General features: G+C 35.9%; 1 protein-coding gene across 4 annotated transcripts in view; it reads left to right on the top strand.

Moving 5' to 3' along the window:
• Positions 1–18356, top strand: part of XPR1 (xenotropic and polytropic retrovirus receptor 1) — a 234292-nt gene that overhangs the window by 165739 nt on the left and 50197 nt on the right. For 3 of the 4 annotated variants that reach the window (XM_040636319.1, XM_040636318.1, XM_040636320.1), the window contains exons 9-12: positions 4835–5025; positions 5236–5415; positions 11359–11530; positions 12655–12849. In XM_040636319.1, the coding sequence (XP_040492253.1) occupies positions 4835–5025; positions 5236–5415; positions 11359–11530; positions 12655–12849 (738 nt within the window). Of the gene's footprint in view, positions 1–4834; positions 5026–5235; positions 5416–11358; positions 11531–12654; positions 12861–18356 lie in introns of those variants that run through there. The other variant, XM_040636321.1, reaches the window with a different exon arrangement.

The raw sequence follows: 18356 nt of genomic DNA, 5'->3' as shown, positions 1-18356 counted from the left end.
ATACTGAGGTGTGTTCCTTCTATCCCTACACTGTGAAGAGTTTTAGTTGAGAAAGGATGCTGTCCTTTGTCAAATGCTTTTTGGCATCTGTTGAGAGGATCATATGGTTCTTGTCATTTTCTTTTATTAATGTAGTGTATCACATTGATTGATTAGCGAATGTTGAACCACCCTTGCTGCCCAGGAATAAATCCCACTTGGTTGTGGTGAATAATCCTTTTAAAGTACTGTTGGATTCTTGATGAGAATTTTTGCATCCATGTTCATCAGAGATATTGATCTCCTTTTTGGTGGGGTCCTTGTCTGGTTTTGGAATCAAGGTAATAGTGGCCTCATAGAAAGAGTTTGGAAGTTTTCCTTCCATTTCTATTTCCTGAAACAGCTTCAGAAGAATAGTTATTGGGGCGCCTGGGTGGCACAGCGGTTAAGCGTCTGCCTTCGGCTCAGGGCGTGATCCCGGCGTTATGGGATCGAGCCCCACATCGGGCTCCTCCGCTGTGAGCCTGCTTCTTCCTCTCCCACTCCCCCTGCTTGTGTTCCCTCTCTCGCTGGCTGTCTCTATCTCTGTCGAATAAATAAATAAAATCTTTAAAAAAAAAAAAGAAGAATAGTTATTGATTCCTCATTAAATGTTTGGTAGAATTCCCCTGGGAAGCCATCCAGCCCTGGGCTCTTGTTTGTTGGGAGATTTTTTATTACTGTTTCAATTTCCTTGCTGGTTATGGGTCTGTTCAGGTTTTTTATTTCTTCCTGGTTCAGTTGTGGTAGTTTATACATCTCTAGGAATGCATCCATTTCTTCCGGATTGCCTAATCTGTTGGCATATAGTTGCTCCTAATATGTTCTTATCATCTTTTGTATTTCTTCGGTGTTGGTTGTGATTTCTCTTCTTTCATTCATGATTTTACTTATTTGGGTCCTTCCCCTTTTTCTTTTTGATAGTCTGGCCATGGGTTTATCGATCTTATTAATACTTTCAAAGAACCAGCTCATAGTTTTGTTGATATGTTCTACTCTTCTGTTGGTTTCTATTTCATTGATTTCTGCACTAATCTTTATTAATTCTCTTCTCCTGCTTGGTTTAGGCTTTATTTGCTGTTCTTTCTCCAGCTCCTTTAGGTATAAGGTTAGGTTGTGTATTTGAAACATTTCTTGTTTCTCAGGAAAGGCTTGTATTGCTAAATACTTCTCTCTTAGGACTGCCTTTGTGGTGTCCCAAAGGTTTTGAAAAGTTGTGTTTTCATTTTCATTCGCTTCTGTGAATTTTTAAAAATTGTTCTTTAATTTCCTGGTTGACCCATTCATTCTTTAGTAGGATACTTTTTAGCTTCCATGTATTTGAGTTCTTTCCAAATTTCCTCTTGTGATTGAGCTCAAGTTTCAAAACATTGTGGTCTGAAAATATGCTAGGAATTATTCCAGTCTTTTGGTACCACTTGAGACCTGACTTGCGACCAGTAGGTGATCTGTTCTGGAGGATGTTCCATGTTCACTCGAGAAGAATGTGTATTCTGTTGCCTTAGGATGGAATGTTCTGAATATATCTGTGAAGTCCATCTGGTCCAGTGTGTCATTCAAAGCCCTTATTTCCTTATGGATCTTCGGCTTAGATGATCTGTCCGTTGCAATGAATGGGGTGTTGAAGTCCCCTACTGTTATTGTATTATTACCAATGTGTTTTTTTAATTTTGTTATTAATTAGTTTGTATACTTGGCTGCTCCCATGTTGGGGCATAAATATTTACAATTGTTAGATCTTTTTGTTGGATAGACCCTTTAATTATGATATAGTGTCCTTCTTCATCTCTTATTACAGTCTTTGGCTTAAAATCTAATTTGTCTGATATAAGGATTGCTACCCCAGCTTTCTTTTGATGTCCATTAACGTGATACATGGTTTTCCACCCCCTTGCTTTCAATCTGGAGGTGTCTTTGGGTCTAAAATAAGTCCTTTGCAGACAGCATATCGATGAGTCTTGCTTTTTTATCCAATCTGATACCCTGTGTCTTTTGATTGGTGCATTTAGCCCATTTCCATTCAGAGTAACTATTGAAAGATATGAATTTAGTGCCATTGTCTTACCTGTAAAGTAACTGTTACTGTATATTGTCTCTGTTCCTTTCTGGTCTGTTACTTTTTTTTTTTTTTTTTTTTTTTTTAAAGATTTTATTTATTTATTTGACAGAGATAGAGACAGCCAGTGAGAGAGGGAACACAAGCAGGGGGAGTGGGAGAGGAAGAAGCAGGCTCATAGCAGAGGAGCCTGATGTGGGGCTCGATCCCGTAACGCCGGGATCACGCCCTGAGCCGAAGGCAGGCGCTTAACCGCTGTGCCACCCAGGCGCCCCTGGTCTGTTACTTTTGATCTCTCTCTTTGTTTAGAGGACCCCTTTTAATATTTCTTGCGGCGGTGGTTTGGTGATCACAAAATGTTTTAGTTTCTGTTTGTCCTGGAAGCTTTTTATCTCTCCTGTTTTGAATGACATCCTAGCTGAATAACGTATTCTTGGCTGCATATTTTTCTTATTTAGCACCCTGAATATATCATGCCTGTCCTTTCTGGCTTTCCAGGTCTCTGTGGATAGGTCTGATGCCAATCTAACATTTCTGCCGTTGTAGGTTACAGATCTCTTGTCCTGAGCTATTTCAGGATTTTCTCTTTGTCTCTGAGATTTGCAGATTTCACTATTTTATGTCGGGGTGTTGACCTATTTTTATTGATTTTGAGGGGCGTTCTGTGTGCCTTCTGGATTTTGATGCCTATTTCCTTCCCCAAATTAGGGAAATTCTCCACTAGAATTTGCTTCAATATATCTTCTGCCCCTCTCTCTCTTTCCTCTTCTGGGATCCCAATTGTCCTAATATTTTTTCACTTTATGGTATCACTTATGTCTCGAAATCTCCCCTCGTGATCCAGTAGTTGTTTATATCTCTTTTTCTCAGCTTCTTTATTCTCCATCATTTTTGTCTTCTGTATCACTAATTCTCTCTTCTGCCTCATTTATCCTAGCAGTTAGAGCCTCCATTTTTTATTGCATCTCATTAATAGCCTTTTTGCTTTTGACTTGATTAGATTTTAGTTCTTTTATTTCCCCAGAAAGGGATTCTCTAGTGTCCTCTATGCTTTTTGAAGCCTAGCTAGTGTCTCTATAATTGTTATTCTCATCTCTAATTCCGACATCTTACTTAGGTCCCTCTCAGTCAGTACTGCCTCTTGTACTCTTTTTTCAGGTAAGTTTTTCCTTCTTGTCATTGTTGCAGAAAGCAGTCACTTTTCTATTTGTAGAATTGCAGCAGTTCTTTTCTTAGCTCTCTGGTTGAGTTTGGTGTTCTGAATGATTTGATAGCTCTTCTGGTGAATTTCTGGGACCAAACAAAACTAAGGTCTCCTACTCTGACATCTTGAAGTCTTTGGTCATGTTTAATCTTCTTAACAAACTTAAGAGAATTGATATTATTACCATTGACCAATAATGAAATGGAGATGTGGAAAAATAAAATAATTTTTCCTAGAGTAGCTAGGATTTGAAACCTGGTCTATAGTATTTGACTCCAAAGCAAAGGCTTTTTCTACCCTGTTATTTTTAAATTATTAAATGTGCTATGTACTATAGAGAATATAAAGTTAACTAATAAATAGTTATTTAAATTAAGTGTAAGGTAGTATGTGATTAAATTTCAAATGAATCTAATAAATAATTTTATAGTTATTTAGAAAACTGAGAAATCTTTAGCCAAATTGAAATATTTGGCACATAGTAGGCTCAAAATGAAACACTGATTCAATAAATTTATGAATAGTTAAGGATTTCGCTCTTAAATATTAAGTAGAATTTGAATTGGTGGAAAGAAAGTGTAAGGCCATTTTAAGTACAGGGAACAACATAAGCAAATGTGAAAAACAAACTTGTGAAAAGACTAATAAAATTTATCAAGAGATAAGAATTAATGTTTAGGAGCACTGTGAGTTAAGTTTGGGAAAAGTGAGTTGGAGATCAGATCGTGATGAAGAACTTGAATTACAGGGATAAGGTGTTTGAACGTTATAGTTATTAGAGAACTATAGAGTAATAATGGTACTGAACATTTGTATGGGATATGGACAATAGAATATAATGGTTAAGACTGTGGGCTTTGGAGAAAAACTGTCTGAGTTAAAATCCTGGTTCTGCCCTCTACTAGCTTGGTAATCCTGAGCAAATTACTCAGCCCTCTGTGCTCTAATTTCCTCACCAGTTAAAGGGAGATAATAGTTTCTAACTCATAGAACCATTGTGAGGTTTAAATGAATTATTATATGTAAAAATAGAGAACAACCCTTAGCACATAGGAAACATTCTGTAAATATTAACTGTTATCATTTACATAACATTACAGTGTTCACTTGCTTTTATTTTCAGTTGCTTTCATGTATACTATGTCTTTTAATTTTCACAGCAACTCTGTGAGGTAGGTATTATTACCACCAGTTGAAGAACAGAGAGAACAAAGCCAAGGAAGTTATATCATGCCAGAAATCTTTAGCTGACAGAACTGATCTTTTGGTTCTAAACAGTTTCACTGTGATTCTCTGTAATCTAAGAAACGAATGGAACAGTGGACTAACATGCCAAAAGTCAAGTTTTAGGAAAATTATTCTGGTGAAATTTTGCAGAGTGAAATGAAGAAAGGAAAGAACCTGGAAGCAAGTTTGTCATTCTCTTGAGATGATCTAGGCTTAGGTTTATTTATAAAAACTTTTTATGCCAAGGACTGTATAATTGAGAATTAAGAAAGAAGACAATTATAGGAGACATCATGAATTTTGTAACTAACCAATTGATATTTTTTCAGCTGTATTTAAACTTGAAACAGATAGAAGTATATGGCCCTTGATAAGAATCTATCGGGGTGGCTTTCTTCTGATTGAATTCCTTTTTCTACTGGGCATCAACACATACGGTTGGAGACAGGCTGGAGTGAATCATGTGCTCATCTTCGAACTTAATCCGAGAAGCAATTTGTCTCATCAGCATCTTTTTGAGGTAATCAAAGCAAGACATAAAGTCCTATGAGTTTATTTCACATTAGCTATATAGCTGGTTTCGTGGATACTGAAATCCATCTTCTACTTGACGAAGATTACTGACATAATATCTAAACATTTATCGTACCTTTGTTTTATTGAAGATATTTCTGAGTAATGGTAAAAATAAAAATATAATTTTCTCTTTGTCTTTCCCACCCTTTGTCAGATTGCTGGATTCCTTGGAATATTGTGGTGCCTGAGCCTTCTGGCATGCTTCTTTGCTCCGATTAGTGTCATCCCCACATATGTGTATCCACTTGTCCTTTATGGATTTATGGTTTTCTTTCTTATCAACCCCACCAAAACTTTCTATTATAAGTCCCGGTTTTGGCTGCTTAAACTGCTGGTAAGTCCAGAAATTGTCTACCATTTTTAGTGGTATATTGGTCATTGGCTTCCTCCAGGAGGAAATCCTGTCTGCTGTATTGTACAAGTCCAGAAGGCATGGTTCACTTTGTCATCTGTGTGAGTGGTGCTCTAGAGCCAGGGGCAAAGAATATAGTGTAATTGGTACATCTTATATTGTACCGTGCAGTGGACCTGGGAAAAGCACTCATGCATTTTTTTCCTCCTCAAAAAGAGTATGAAGTGTCAAGATACTGAAATGATTTTGGAAATTAATAATAATTAATTCATGATCAATTTAAGTATTTTTAAATACAAATTATTTAACCAGCCGTGATAAGATGTTGAACTCTTTGAATTTCCTTTTTTTTTTAGAAGTGGTGAAACTATTATTTTCCTGTAAATTGATAGTAGTAGTAAACCATTTTTATTTTACAAAAGATGATTAGTCCTCTAAAATTGGTAAGAATATCTTACCAGATTGCCAGCTTTAATTTGAGAAACTGACTTTGATTCTTGTTTATAATAAATTCCATTTCTTCTTCCACTTTACTTATTTCTTAATGATCTCAAAATCATACAGTCTCAGCAATAGAATATAGAATTTCTTGCAAAAATAGCTGCTGTATTTTTTGTGATAGTGTAAAGATAGCTTGGGGAAGGGGCTTCTGCTTACTGCTGAGTTAAACCAACTCTATTTTCAAAATTATTGGGATTGCTCTCCTGTAATTATTTCTTAGGTTGTGAATGACAACTAACAGTAAAGTGAAGATTAGTGATTAAATTGACTGGACTCTGCTGATACTTTCAGAATTTTTGTTTATTGTCTTACTTTTTTTTTCTACCTTAGAAAGCATACTGCCTTGAGAATTGTAGTTTTAACTTCTTTTTCCTTTTTATGACCCTTAATAAGATTAGCAGAATTTTTTTGTTGTTGTTCTTAGCAATACATTCCCTATATCTAAATTTTTGAATTCTGAGGACATAAATTATGGCTTTCCTATTAAAAAACACACAAGTAAAAAGCCACTTACATTCTAGTACAGGTTAAGTATTTATAGCAATCAGGAAAAGAAAATGACCCAGATATACTTGATTTTTTTCCCCCAAAGTTGATTATCATTTATTTGTATTTCTTGTTCCTTCCAGTAGGATTTTTATCACAAATTGAGAATATCCCTCTTTTCCTCCAATTTCATTAAATATTAATAAATAAAAGAGCAAATCATTCCCATTAAGTCTAGCACCACTAGGACTAACTTTGGGTCTAAGTGTGCAACTGAGATGTGCAAGAGTATTTTGAGAAGTGTGCAATCACCTTTCATACATTTTGTCATCATTTAGAAAACATGCTTTTTAAAGAATTTTTTATGACAGAAGAAAAATTTTGAACCAGTTTTTTTTATTTATACTAAAAATAAGTCATATCCAGTTAGTACAAAAATATTAGATTACCTTTTTATCTTGAGAGTATTTGTCATTTTATTGCTAGATTTTGTGGAGTTGTAAAACGTATTTGCATAAAAATGTATTCTTCTGGTTACAAGGAAATAACTTTAAGATTATAAATACCTATTATTTCCTGTTTCAACTATTATGAAATCTCAATAAAGTTATTTTGAAATGAGGTTTGAAAGACTCAGAAACTCAGATGTTAATATGGTTGTATCGTTGCAATAACAGAATAATATCGTTGTGTATATTGTGTGTAAAGTGAGCATTTCCCCAGTGCATCCTTCTCTGTTTAAATAGTAAGCTATGATTCATGCATGACCAGTTAGTCTTATTAGCAGAATGATTCCCTGTTGAGTAGACATTTATTGATGCATCAGCTGTGTGCTAATAAGTGAGGCCTTATTGATGGAATAGGTTGGCAGTGATGATATAATAAGGAGTAAGAGAATAGTAAAATGCACCATCAGAAGCAGCAAAATACACAAAGAAGTATTGTGGTTTGTTATATTTGTAATAATTCTATATAGGAAAAATGTTATTTATAGAGCATCTTAATTTTAATTGACCTATTAACTTATTTTAATTCAAATCTTACTGAGAAAACTTAACCTAAGACTTATTTCTAGTGAATTAACAAAAATATTTCCACCCTAGTTATGTTTCTCTTTTTTAAGCCTCATCATAAAGTAAAAGTACATTTCCTTCTTTTTTTTTTTTCTTTAATTTTTAGTGGAAAAGAACACATATCACTTAGCCATCGTGGTAGACACTGGATGCCATTTATATCCATATTGAAATTTGAATCTATGGAATTTACATGCTATGCTATATCTCCCCCAAAAAACTAAAAAAAAAAATTATTAAATTATTATTAGAAATTTATTTTGATACTTACATATCAAATTAGTACAGTTTATTTGCATTAATTAGGTCATAAATCTCTGCAGATCTGTATTTGCCCTAATTGGAAATCCAGTTGGGAAACATAAGCAATGGCTCAGATTTTCTAAACAAAAATACCAATTTATTCTTCTAAAAGGCCACTTTAAGTATATTTTTAAAAATTTATTGATTTATTTTAGAGAGAGAGAGAAAGAATTGGGAAAGGGGCAGAGGAAGAGAGTCCTAGGCAGAATCTACGTGGACCACAGAGCCCAATGTGGGGCTCCATCCCAGGACCCCAAGATCATGACCTGACCCGAAACCAAGAGTCGGGCACTTAACCAGCTGAGTCACCCAGGCGCCCTCAAAGCTACTTAAAGTTTTTAAATTAAAGTCCTTTCCTGTATAATTTGGAAATTGATTTTTCCAATAATTTCTTTGTTTCATAGTAAAATGTTTATGCATGTCTCTACTGTGAGAATAGAGAGGTATTCTCATTTAATAATGCACTGTTCTGGACATCTTTACATGTTAATTTATTTCATCCTTTTAATAACCATGAGGTTGAAGCTGCTATCAATCCACATTTTATAAATGAGGTAACCTAATTTCAGAAGAGTTAAATGCATAGCCAGTAAGTAATGGGGATGAAACGTGACCCAGACAGTCTGGTTCCATAATCTGTACTCTTAACCACTGCCATTTAACAGTGAGACCTGGTAGTGACCTTACCTAAGGTGTTTAACTTTGATCTAGTGGTTCAAATTAATAGAATATAAAAATCAAAAGAGTGTGATTATCCACAAGCCTCTAAAAGTAGAAATTAAACTTCATCTCCTTAACTATTTAGCTGCGTTAACTTAGAAAATGATGTTAGCATATATCCTTTGTAATAACTTATCAGTGGCCTTTTTGTGTAGGTGGGTAAAACACCAGACATTTTGAATTGTATCTAGCTTTCTTAATACTGTTACTCAATGAATCATTATCATTTTAATCAAAATCACAATGTAGAAGTTGGAAGACCTTAGCCAGAATAAGAAAGGAAGAAGGAGAATTCTCATAAAGGGGAATTCAGATAAATACAAGAAGAATTTGACTATGTGTAAATGTCAGGAAGTTCAGTATGATCTGTTTATTTTCTACCCCCCGCCACCCTGTCTCTGACTGAGCTACTTGCTCTCCCTTCTTTGTATATCTAGGATATTTTGTGTATTTATCTGTAACGGCATTTATTACACAGTGCTATCATTATATCTTTCGGTATATATTTGCCCAACCAGACTGTGGGTCTTTGAGAGTAGAAACTATGTTCTATTTATCTCTGTATTTCCACAATGGCTGACATATAGTAATACTTAATCTTTGTTAAATGCTAAATGACTATAATTAATTATAGTTACATAATTATATAATTATATACATATACAGATATATGTAATATATATACAATAATATGTACACAATACAAAAAAATATATACAATTATATAATTATAATTAAGTGCTGAATGACTATAATTGATTCCTTCCTTAGTTGTATTATACCGACATTTACTATTCCCTCCTTTTTTCCTTTTTTCATCTTCTCCTATAAAATTTCCCTTCCAGTTTCTATTTTCATGCCACCCCCTTCCTTTTGTAGTCCCATTTCCCTCTTTAGTGCATTCTCCTCCTCTTCTGCTCTTATGGAAGTTTTCTGTATTAGCTAGCTTTTGAGGCTGGATTTGGCAGACTATGAGAGTGATGGTAGTCTCTCATGTCAGTGAGAAATTTGCCCTAGGCTATTGTTTTCACAAGAGTCCATGACTAGAGATTGAGTTAGATTTCCTGATCCTTTTGATATTATATCTTAAAATCCTCTTGTTCTGTCTCTCTGAATCTTTAAGTCTACTCTGCACCCCAGAATTTCTTAAAATACTGTATAAACTGGTACCAGGACCTCTTCATGCATAAATGACTAAAATCTCAACCACTAAGTCCCCAGCCCTCACCCCGCTCCGCTTCCCCCAAAACTTTATGGTTGTAAACAATATAGCTTGTCTCTCTGGCTTATTGCACAACTTATTGAAAGAGCAAGGAATGATCAAGAAACTGAGCCATGGGGACGCCTGGGTGGCACAGCGGTTAAGCGTCTGCCTTCGGCTCAGGGCGTGATCCCAGTGTTATGGGATCGAGCCCCACATGGGATCGAGGCTTGTGTTCCTTCTCTCGCTGGCTGTCTCTATCTCTGTCGAATAAATAAATAAAATCTTTGAAAAAAAAAAAAAAAAAGAAACTGAGCCATGGACTCAAAATATATCCGCTCCAGAAGGTATTTCAAAGCTTATACTATGCCCTGCAGATATCTGGTCTAATTTCCAAAGCCCCACCCCAATACCTTTCAGAGATAGTTGATGTCCAGGGTGGATTCATAATATAAACACTTATCTCCCTCAATAATAAAGAAAAATGTTTACAGAACAAACAGAAAGAACCAGCCAAGTCTGAGGGGAAAGAGCCATCAGTCTCCCATGCTGAATATGTCTGCTAAATGAATATAGCTAAATAGCAAGAGAGCTGTAGATGTGGACTTATTTTCTCAAAACTGCTGCTCTGTGAGAATTCCTTGTTTTAGGAGTTCATTTTTACCTGTTTAAGACAGAAAGGGTACGACGGGATGAGGATAAAAGCTGCCTTCATTCCATCTTCACTTTCCTCGGCCTCTCAAGGCATTCTGCACAATTAGAGTCTGTTTCTGATGATTACATTTGTATCTGAGTCTTCCTCTCTCTGCAATGCCAAGTTTCCTTTTGCAGTCCTCAACAGTCTTCCACAGAATAAGTCAGGATGAGTTTGTTCTAGGTCATCTGTAAAAGGGGGATATGAATAGTATCAGGCTCATAGAATTGTTATAGTTAATTGATTATGAAAAAGACATTATGAGAAAAGCATACAGCATGGATTAGTACTCAGTACATTTAATCTGAATTCATTTAACATTGTTTTTATAACAGTGGGGATATGGGTTGATGATCTTTGTGGCATAATTTCAAGATAAATACCATTATTACCATGGCATTAGCAAAATGAAAGTGACTTTGGTTAGAGAATAGGCAGACATGCTTCAGGTGACGTACCATTCTTCCCTTCCTCTCCCTTGTAGGCAAAGAACAGCTTCGTGTTCAGTTAGCTAAGCTCTCATCCCAGCTAAGATGGATATTCCAGAAATTATCATAGCACTTGGGTCCCTAGCAAAATTTACCCTAGAGCCTAACACTAGCCTAACATCCTCTCTGTGCTTCTATCTTCTGCCACCCTCTGCTTTCAGCTTCAACTATTCCCACCCTCTCCGCTTTCTGTTTTCTAACTACAGCTTTTCCTGCCTTCTCTACCCCACTTTAATTTCCTTTCTTGGTTATCTATTCAACTCATTCCCTTCACTACTAATGCTCAGCCTAGCCAGTGTTGCCAGGTCCCTCCCTGTGTTTGTGATTGGTTCATTGGTTTCCATTTTAACAGCTAAAGTAATCATGCTGCATGGTTCTAATTCATGTCTATGAATTAGAGAAATTTAATATGAATTTTCTTGTTTCTGTGTTCTTTGATTTTTTTTTTCTTTCTCCCAGTTTCGAGTATTTACAGCCCCCTTCCATAAGGTAGGCTTTGCTGATTTCTGGCTGGCCGATCAGCTGAACAGCCTGTCAGTGATATTGATGGACCTGGAATATATGATCTGCTTCTACAGTTTTGAGCTCAAATGGGATGAAAGTGGGGGCCTGTTGCCAAATAATTCAGAAGGTAGGGTATGAATGTGCGTCCATACCTCTAAACTGCCAATGTAAACCAAGAAATATTGGGAATGAGAAATTTAAGATCATGGTGAAACCTCATCCAATAATATTATAAACTTGATTAAATGTACTTGGCACTCTTTATCTGATATAATTTGGCTCTTAAATTATATGTTATGATTTTAGCCATCCATTTGCCAAGAGATTTGCAACTTACATTTAAAAGAATTCTAAAACTAAAAAAAAGAAGTCCTAGTACATTGGTAGTTATATCACAAATGCTTTAGTGCCAACAGTTTCCATCACAGTATTGCTTCATAATGAGCAAAAATGATGATTATTTAGAGTTAGATCACGTGCTTTGAGAAAGTCATTATAGATTGTTTTTTAATTCTTATTAGGGATCTTGTTTTTTCTTCTGGCTCTTTTTCCCACTCTTAGTGTATGCCAGGAGTTCAGGTTATTAAGGAATTTTGCCTTAATGACAAAGACCAAATTTAGACAGATTATGTAACATCTGACTAACAAAAGTTAATGAAGCCAGTGGCAACACATTTTCATTGATTGTCAGCAGACCACAACTGTATTGTAGCTTGATCGCACTATAATGCATTCTCAGAATTTGAAGAAAAATTGATTTACCAACTCCATTCTTCTCATTTAAAAATATAAACTCTGCTCTTCATTAAAAAAGGGTGGAGTACAGCATGTATAACCCATTGCTGTATATTATGGCAGTTTGGGTTCATGAAATTGACTAGAGTCATCAGTGATACTTGTATGTTTTCCAGATGTATTAAATTACAGAACTTTTTTCCTTTGATTAGTGTACTCATCTTCTAATTTTCCTATAGTTTTATCACATTCCAAAGAAAGTGATTCAGAAGAGGTAGTCTGAAATATGTATGAGAGGGCAGATTTTCCCTGTTCATTCACCCTATGTATTTACCTTCTTTCCTTGGTTTATCTATCACTAAAAAGTTTCAGAATGTAATTGTTACAAAGAAGAAAGTGATTCTGAAAGGCTTCTTGCTTTTATGGACTTTTGATAGTGGTTATAACATATAACAAAATGATATGAGCAGGTAATTTCTTTAAATTACAATTTTTTCTTCTTTGAAATCTTCACAGAACCAGAAATTTGCCACAAATATTCATATGGTGTGCGGGCCATTGTTCAGTGCATTCCTGCTTGGCTTCGCTTCATCCAGTGCCTGCGCCGATACCGAGACACAAAAAGGGCCTTTCCTCATTTAGTTAATGCTGGGAAATACTCCACAACTTTCTTCACGGTGACGTTTGCAGCCCTTTACAGCACTCACAAAGGTATTCTATGATTGTGAAGAGATTTTCAAAACCCAAAGATTTTTCACTACTTAAATCTGTTTCTTACTCTGGTTACTTTTCCACTTGTCATGTTCTTTTTTTTCCATTGAAGTTCCAGTCCCCTCAGTTATACTAGTTTGTTCTTGAACACAATTTTAGTCTCATTCCAGTATTTACTAACAAGTACCGTTAAAAGGAGTCAAAGTCATCCAGAATAGGAAGGATTTGTGATAATGTGTGAAATCCTGAATTATGTTTAATGTGCTCTATCTTAGACACCTTGGGCTTTCATTTGGTTTTTTAGACTTCTTGTTCATTAATGAGGTTGGGAAATGCTAGGTGAAAAAGATTCCCTCTGGCAATCATGTATATTTTTAATCGCCTTCCTTCACCAAGTAGTAAGAATTGTTTCCAGCCCATTTAACTGCAAATTGAGTTCTCTGATCTCTCTAGTTTCTTATCTCCATAGCAACCAGTTATTACTTGAGACTGCTCTTCTGTTGGGAGGAGAAAAAAGCTTTTAGGTTCTGAGCCACATGCAGTCAGTCCTTTTGAATTTTTAACCTTTTTCCAAGAACTGTCAATCAAAGATCTTGCTTTCTTTTACTAAAATGTGTTCTGTCTTTGTCTGTTTAAATCAATATCAGCCCATACCCTAGAGACTGCACCCTCATCTGTGGGTAGTAAAGAAATGTTACTTATTGAAATTATTATAATTATTTTTAAATACTTACGTAAAATTTTTTTCAGTGACTTTTTTTAATTGAAACACTGTATTTTAGAAGCCTTAGCTAGTAGCTCCTAGCTACTTAATCTGAAGTATGTCCGATGGTCTTGAAAGACTGGGACAGTGGTTTTTTTGTGAGGCTTGCAATTTGGTCCAGTAGAACACTTTGTAACGTATTTCCACTTTCTACAGTAGGTTCTGCACTTAACAGTAATATTGATAATGCAGCCAGTAATTTTATCACTATGTAGGCACTCCTATTAAATGATATAATTTAACTAAGTGCTTCAGTGAAAGAAACACTTCCTGAAAGCTCCCATAATTTTAACTCTTGCTAAGGAATGCTGTTCTTTAGTCTGGGCATGCATCATGATTCACAAGGTTGTTACTAGAGAATTTATAAGTCAGGCAACTGATTTGATACATGGAACCCTATGCCTTAAGAACCCTTTAGTTTTCTCCCATGCTGGATAACAGTGTTTTTTGGGTTGACTATTTTAGGATATAACTTATTTTAACTCTACTGATACTATTCAGGATGAAGCTGAAAATCTGAATTCCTCAAATGTGCACCAGCTTCACATTTAATAACCTAAAGCTGGAAGCATGCTTTAGATAGTATTGTGATCTTCAGACTTTTTTTTTTTTTTTGCTCATGTATTCCTTCAAAGAATTTTTAAAACTATATTATTTTATCATTTTTATTTTATTAAACTATATTCTCTGACATTTTTAAGTTCACATCTGAAATTTTTCATCTTAAGTTTGAATAATTTTTAAAAATGTAGTTTACAGGGACGCCTGTGTGGCTCAGTCATTAAGCGTCTGCCTTCAGCTCAGGTCATGATCCCAGGAGGGTCCTGGGATCGACCCCGCATCGCATCGGGCTCCCTGCTCAGCGGGAAGCCTGCTTCTCCCTCTCCCACTCCCCCTGCTGGTGTTCCCTCTCTCTCTGTGTCTGTCTCTGTCCAATTAAAAAAAAAAAGTAGCTTGCAGTGTATTTTAAATATTCACATTTTATTTTTTATTTTTTTTAAAGATGTATTTATTTGACAGGGTGGGGGGAGGCCAGAGGGAGAGTGAGTCTCAAGCAGACTCTGTGCTGAGCACAGAGCCGGACAAGGTTCGATCTCACGACCCTGAGATTATGACCTAAGCAAAACCGAGTTGAACACTTAACTGACTAAGCCACCCAAGTGCCCCTTAAATATTCACATTTTATTTTATTTATTTATTTTTAAAGATTTTATTTATTTATTTGACAGAGAGAGGGAGAGCACAAGCAGGGTGAGTGGCAGGCAGAGGGAGAGGGGGAAGCAGGCTGTCTGCTGAGCAGGGAGCCCCATATGGGGCTTGATCCCAGGACCCTGGGACCATGATGTGAGTTGAAGGCAGATGCTTAACTTACTGAGCCACCCAGATGCCCAAATATTCACTAAAACAAAACTGCTAAATATTTCTACTAAGTATGTCCAGGTAATTTAAATATAAAAGCATGGTACTCACCCTGTTTTTGTTTTTTTTTTTTTTAAATGAAGCAGCTTGGGGATCCTGGATGTCTGAGTCGTTTGAGTGTCTGACTCTTGATTGAGGCTCAGGTCCTGATCTCAGGGTGGTAGGATTGAGCCCCCAGCATTGTACTCTGCACTCAGCATGGAGTCTGCTTGTCCTTCTCCCTCTGTTCTTCTCCCCCACCCCCACTCTCTTTCTCTCAAATAAATGAATAAATAAAATCTTTTTAAAAAGTGAAGCAACTCTACAATCAAATTTTATATCTCTTTTCCATTAAACTTTAATGTTTAATACTTTATGTTTTAATGACTTTTGTCTGATACATATATATGTAAATTGAAATTAAGTTATTAATTTCCTGTTACTAGAAGATGCTAAGAGATTTTTCTTTCTGTGTTGTAATTATCATTACCCTGATTATTATTGATAGTTGGTCAAAGTAACATTACAAATGTATTCTACATTTTAATAATTATCACATAAGCGTTTCTTATTGAGGTAAATTTATATCACTTACTCTATTCCATTTTTCAGCTTTTATATAAGTAAACTCTGAGAAACCTTGTTAAATAGCTATATACATGAGAATGCAAGTTTTATTCTGCAGTGTCACTCAATTTTTAGACAAATCCTCAGTTATACACCAAAAATAATTTTGCATTGTAGTCCATCATCAGTAATTATTTTTATTGTTCTATCAAGTTTTCTTATCGAAAGCAAAGAGTTGAAAATAAACTGAAGAAAGTAAAGAATTAAACATAAACTAAATGAAAAAAGGATTTGTTAGTCACTAGAATCATTTGCTTTCTTTGTTTATACTGAGTATACTAAAAAGCTTGAGTAGAGTAGGACTATAGAATGTTTAATTTCAGATGTTCCTTGTTTAGCTCAGCACGCTCAAGAAACAATTAGGAGGGGCACCTGGGTGGCTCAGTCGTTAAGCGTTTGCCTTCAGCTCAGGGCGTGATCCCAGAGTCCTGGGATCGAGCCCCACATCAGGCTCCTCTGCTGGGAGCCTGCTTCTTCTTCTTCCACTCCCCCTGCCTGTGTTCCCTCTCTCACTGGGTGACTCTCTGTCAAATAAATAAATAAAATCTTTAAAAAAAAAAAAAAAACAATTAGGAAAATCAAGATATTGTTAATTTCAGTACACATTTGCCAGTGCAGTATTTTTTGGTAAAATGTTTTATCTTATGTTATTAAGTGTTTTTCTTTTTCTTTTAAATCTTGGAACTACAGATTACACTCCTCCAGTTTATAGAGAATATCTGCCATATCCCCTAACTGGAAAACCAGTCAGCCAAATTAGAAAAAGTTAAAATAACATACTTACACAACATTTTGTAAACATTTCAATTCTAGTTCTGAGTTAGGTAGGTGAATGGGTAGGTAGGTGCATAAGCACACTTTTTCAGTAAGTATTACTGTGAATATTCTGTGTACCAGTTGTGCTAGGCACTAAAAATGAAGCAAAAAAACAACATCATTCTTGCTATTAAAAAATTTAGGGGAGGGGCGCCTGGCTGGCTCAGTCGTTAAGCGTCTGCCTTCGGCTCAGGGCGTGATCCCGGCGTTCTGGGATCGAGCCCCGCATCGGGCTCCTCTGCTGGGAGCCTGCTTCTTCCTCTCCCACTCCCCCTGCTTGTGTTCCCTCTCTCGCTGGCTGTCTCTCTCTCTGTTAAAATAAATAAAATCTTTAAAAAAATTTAGGGGAAAGAGGTAAAAAGGCAGTAATTGGTTACACAATAGTTGCAATTGTGAATATGCTTAAAACTTCTGAACTGTATGCTTAGAAGTGGTTGATAAATTTTATGCTGTGTGTTTTTGACCACAAGAGGAAAAAAAAAAGACATTAAAATAGTGGGTAGAGAAATAAGCAGTGTACCATAATAGCCTACAGACAGCACAAGTCCCTAACCTAGCCCCCAGTAGAGACTTCCTAGAGGTAATAGTCAAGCTATCTCTTTGTCTATGTTAAGGAGAATTCCAGTTATCTCATTATGTGTTTTACTCTAGGCTGTGTAATTGTGAGTGGTGGAAGTGTTTGTTTCCCACTTCTGTTGATCTTCAGCCTAGGGCTTCCAACCCCGCCCTCCCCCCCCAATAGAACCGCCCCTTTAAAGTGGAGATTGTAGTATATATTCTGTTCACTTCACAAATTTCTTGTAAGGATTTAATAAAGTATAGTGTACATGGAATCACCTTATAAACTCTAACTTGCTACACAAATGGAATTTATCATTAAATGAAATAGAATTTTCTTTGTTGTCTAGAGCTGGTATATGTGTAACTTCCTTTATGGAAAATCTTTTTAAGAGAAGCCCTTATGATCCCTTGGGTGGGGGCGTTGTACTGGACGAGTATCAGTTAGGAATGTGTTTGGCTTTTTGTTCATGTAACACAGATGTTTACTCACTAAACTTGATTCATGTCCCACAGTCAAATTTTTAAAAAGCAAGCATTTTTTAGAGGGACCATTGGTTATGTATCTTAATCATCTATGTAAAATTTAAAAATAACACTTTGTATTGTTGACATATTAAGTATTTATATCACTTTTTTTTTTCCCTCCAAAAAGCCTAAAACAGAGGGGGAAAAATTGGAAAGACAGCTCAGGGACAGTTGAGTGATGGTCAAAAGTAAAATTTGATTTTTTTTTTTGTTTTGTTGGACAGTGTTCCAAGAGAAAAGGTATCAGAAAACATACACTTTAGAAATGATCCTTGAGCCAAAAAAATAGGTTTTGTGTGGTTAATGGGGTAGATATTTTTCTATTGAATTTATAAGTGTTATGATAAAGGATAAATTTTATGAGGAGAGGAAATTGTAGAGGATGGTGAGGTAATCTTGTTCAGATTCAGGAATCTGAGTCTTTTCAGAGAACTAGCCTACAAGAGTTACCATAGTAACTGCATTATTGGGGGCATTTTCGAGATTGTTTCAAAGGTTATGTCTATGCTGCATGATATGTAAAATGGTAGCATGACGGTTATCTCTGTACCTAGAATCATTTTTTTTTTTTTTAAAGATTTTATTTATTTATGTGACAGAGAGACAGCCAGCGAGAGAGGGAACACAGCAGGGGGAGTGGGAGAGGAAGAAGCAGGCTCATAGCGGAGGAGCCTGATGTGGGACTCGATCCACGTACGCCAGGATCACGCCCTGAGCCGAAGGCAGACGCTTTAACGACTGCGCTACCCAGGCGCCCCCCTAGAATCATTTTTTTAACAGTGAGGGAAAAGGGAGAGGTTTAGACCCATTTTAGGGA

Source organism: Ursus maritimus, unplaced genomic scaffold, assembly GCF_017311325.1.
Source record: "Ursus maritimus isolate PB19 unplaced genomic scaffold, ASM1731132v1 scaffold_2, whole genome shotgun sequence".
Classification (NCBI taxonomy): domain Eukaryota; kingdom Metazoa; phylum Chordata; class Mammalia; order Carnivora; family Ursidae; genus Ursus; species Ursus maritimus.
Note: the sequence above shows the minus strand (reverse complement) of the source record. Positions and strands in the feature narration are given on the sequence as shown.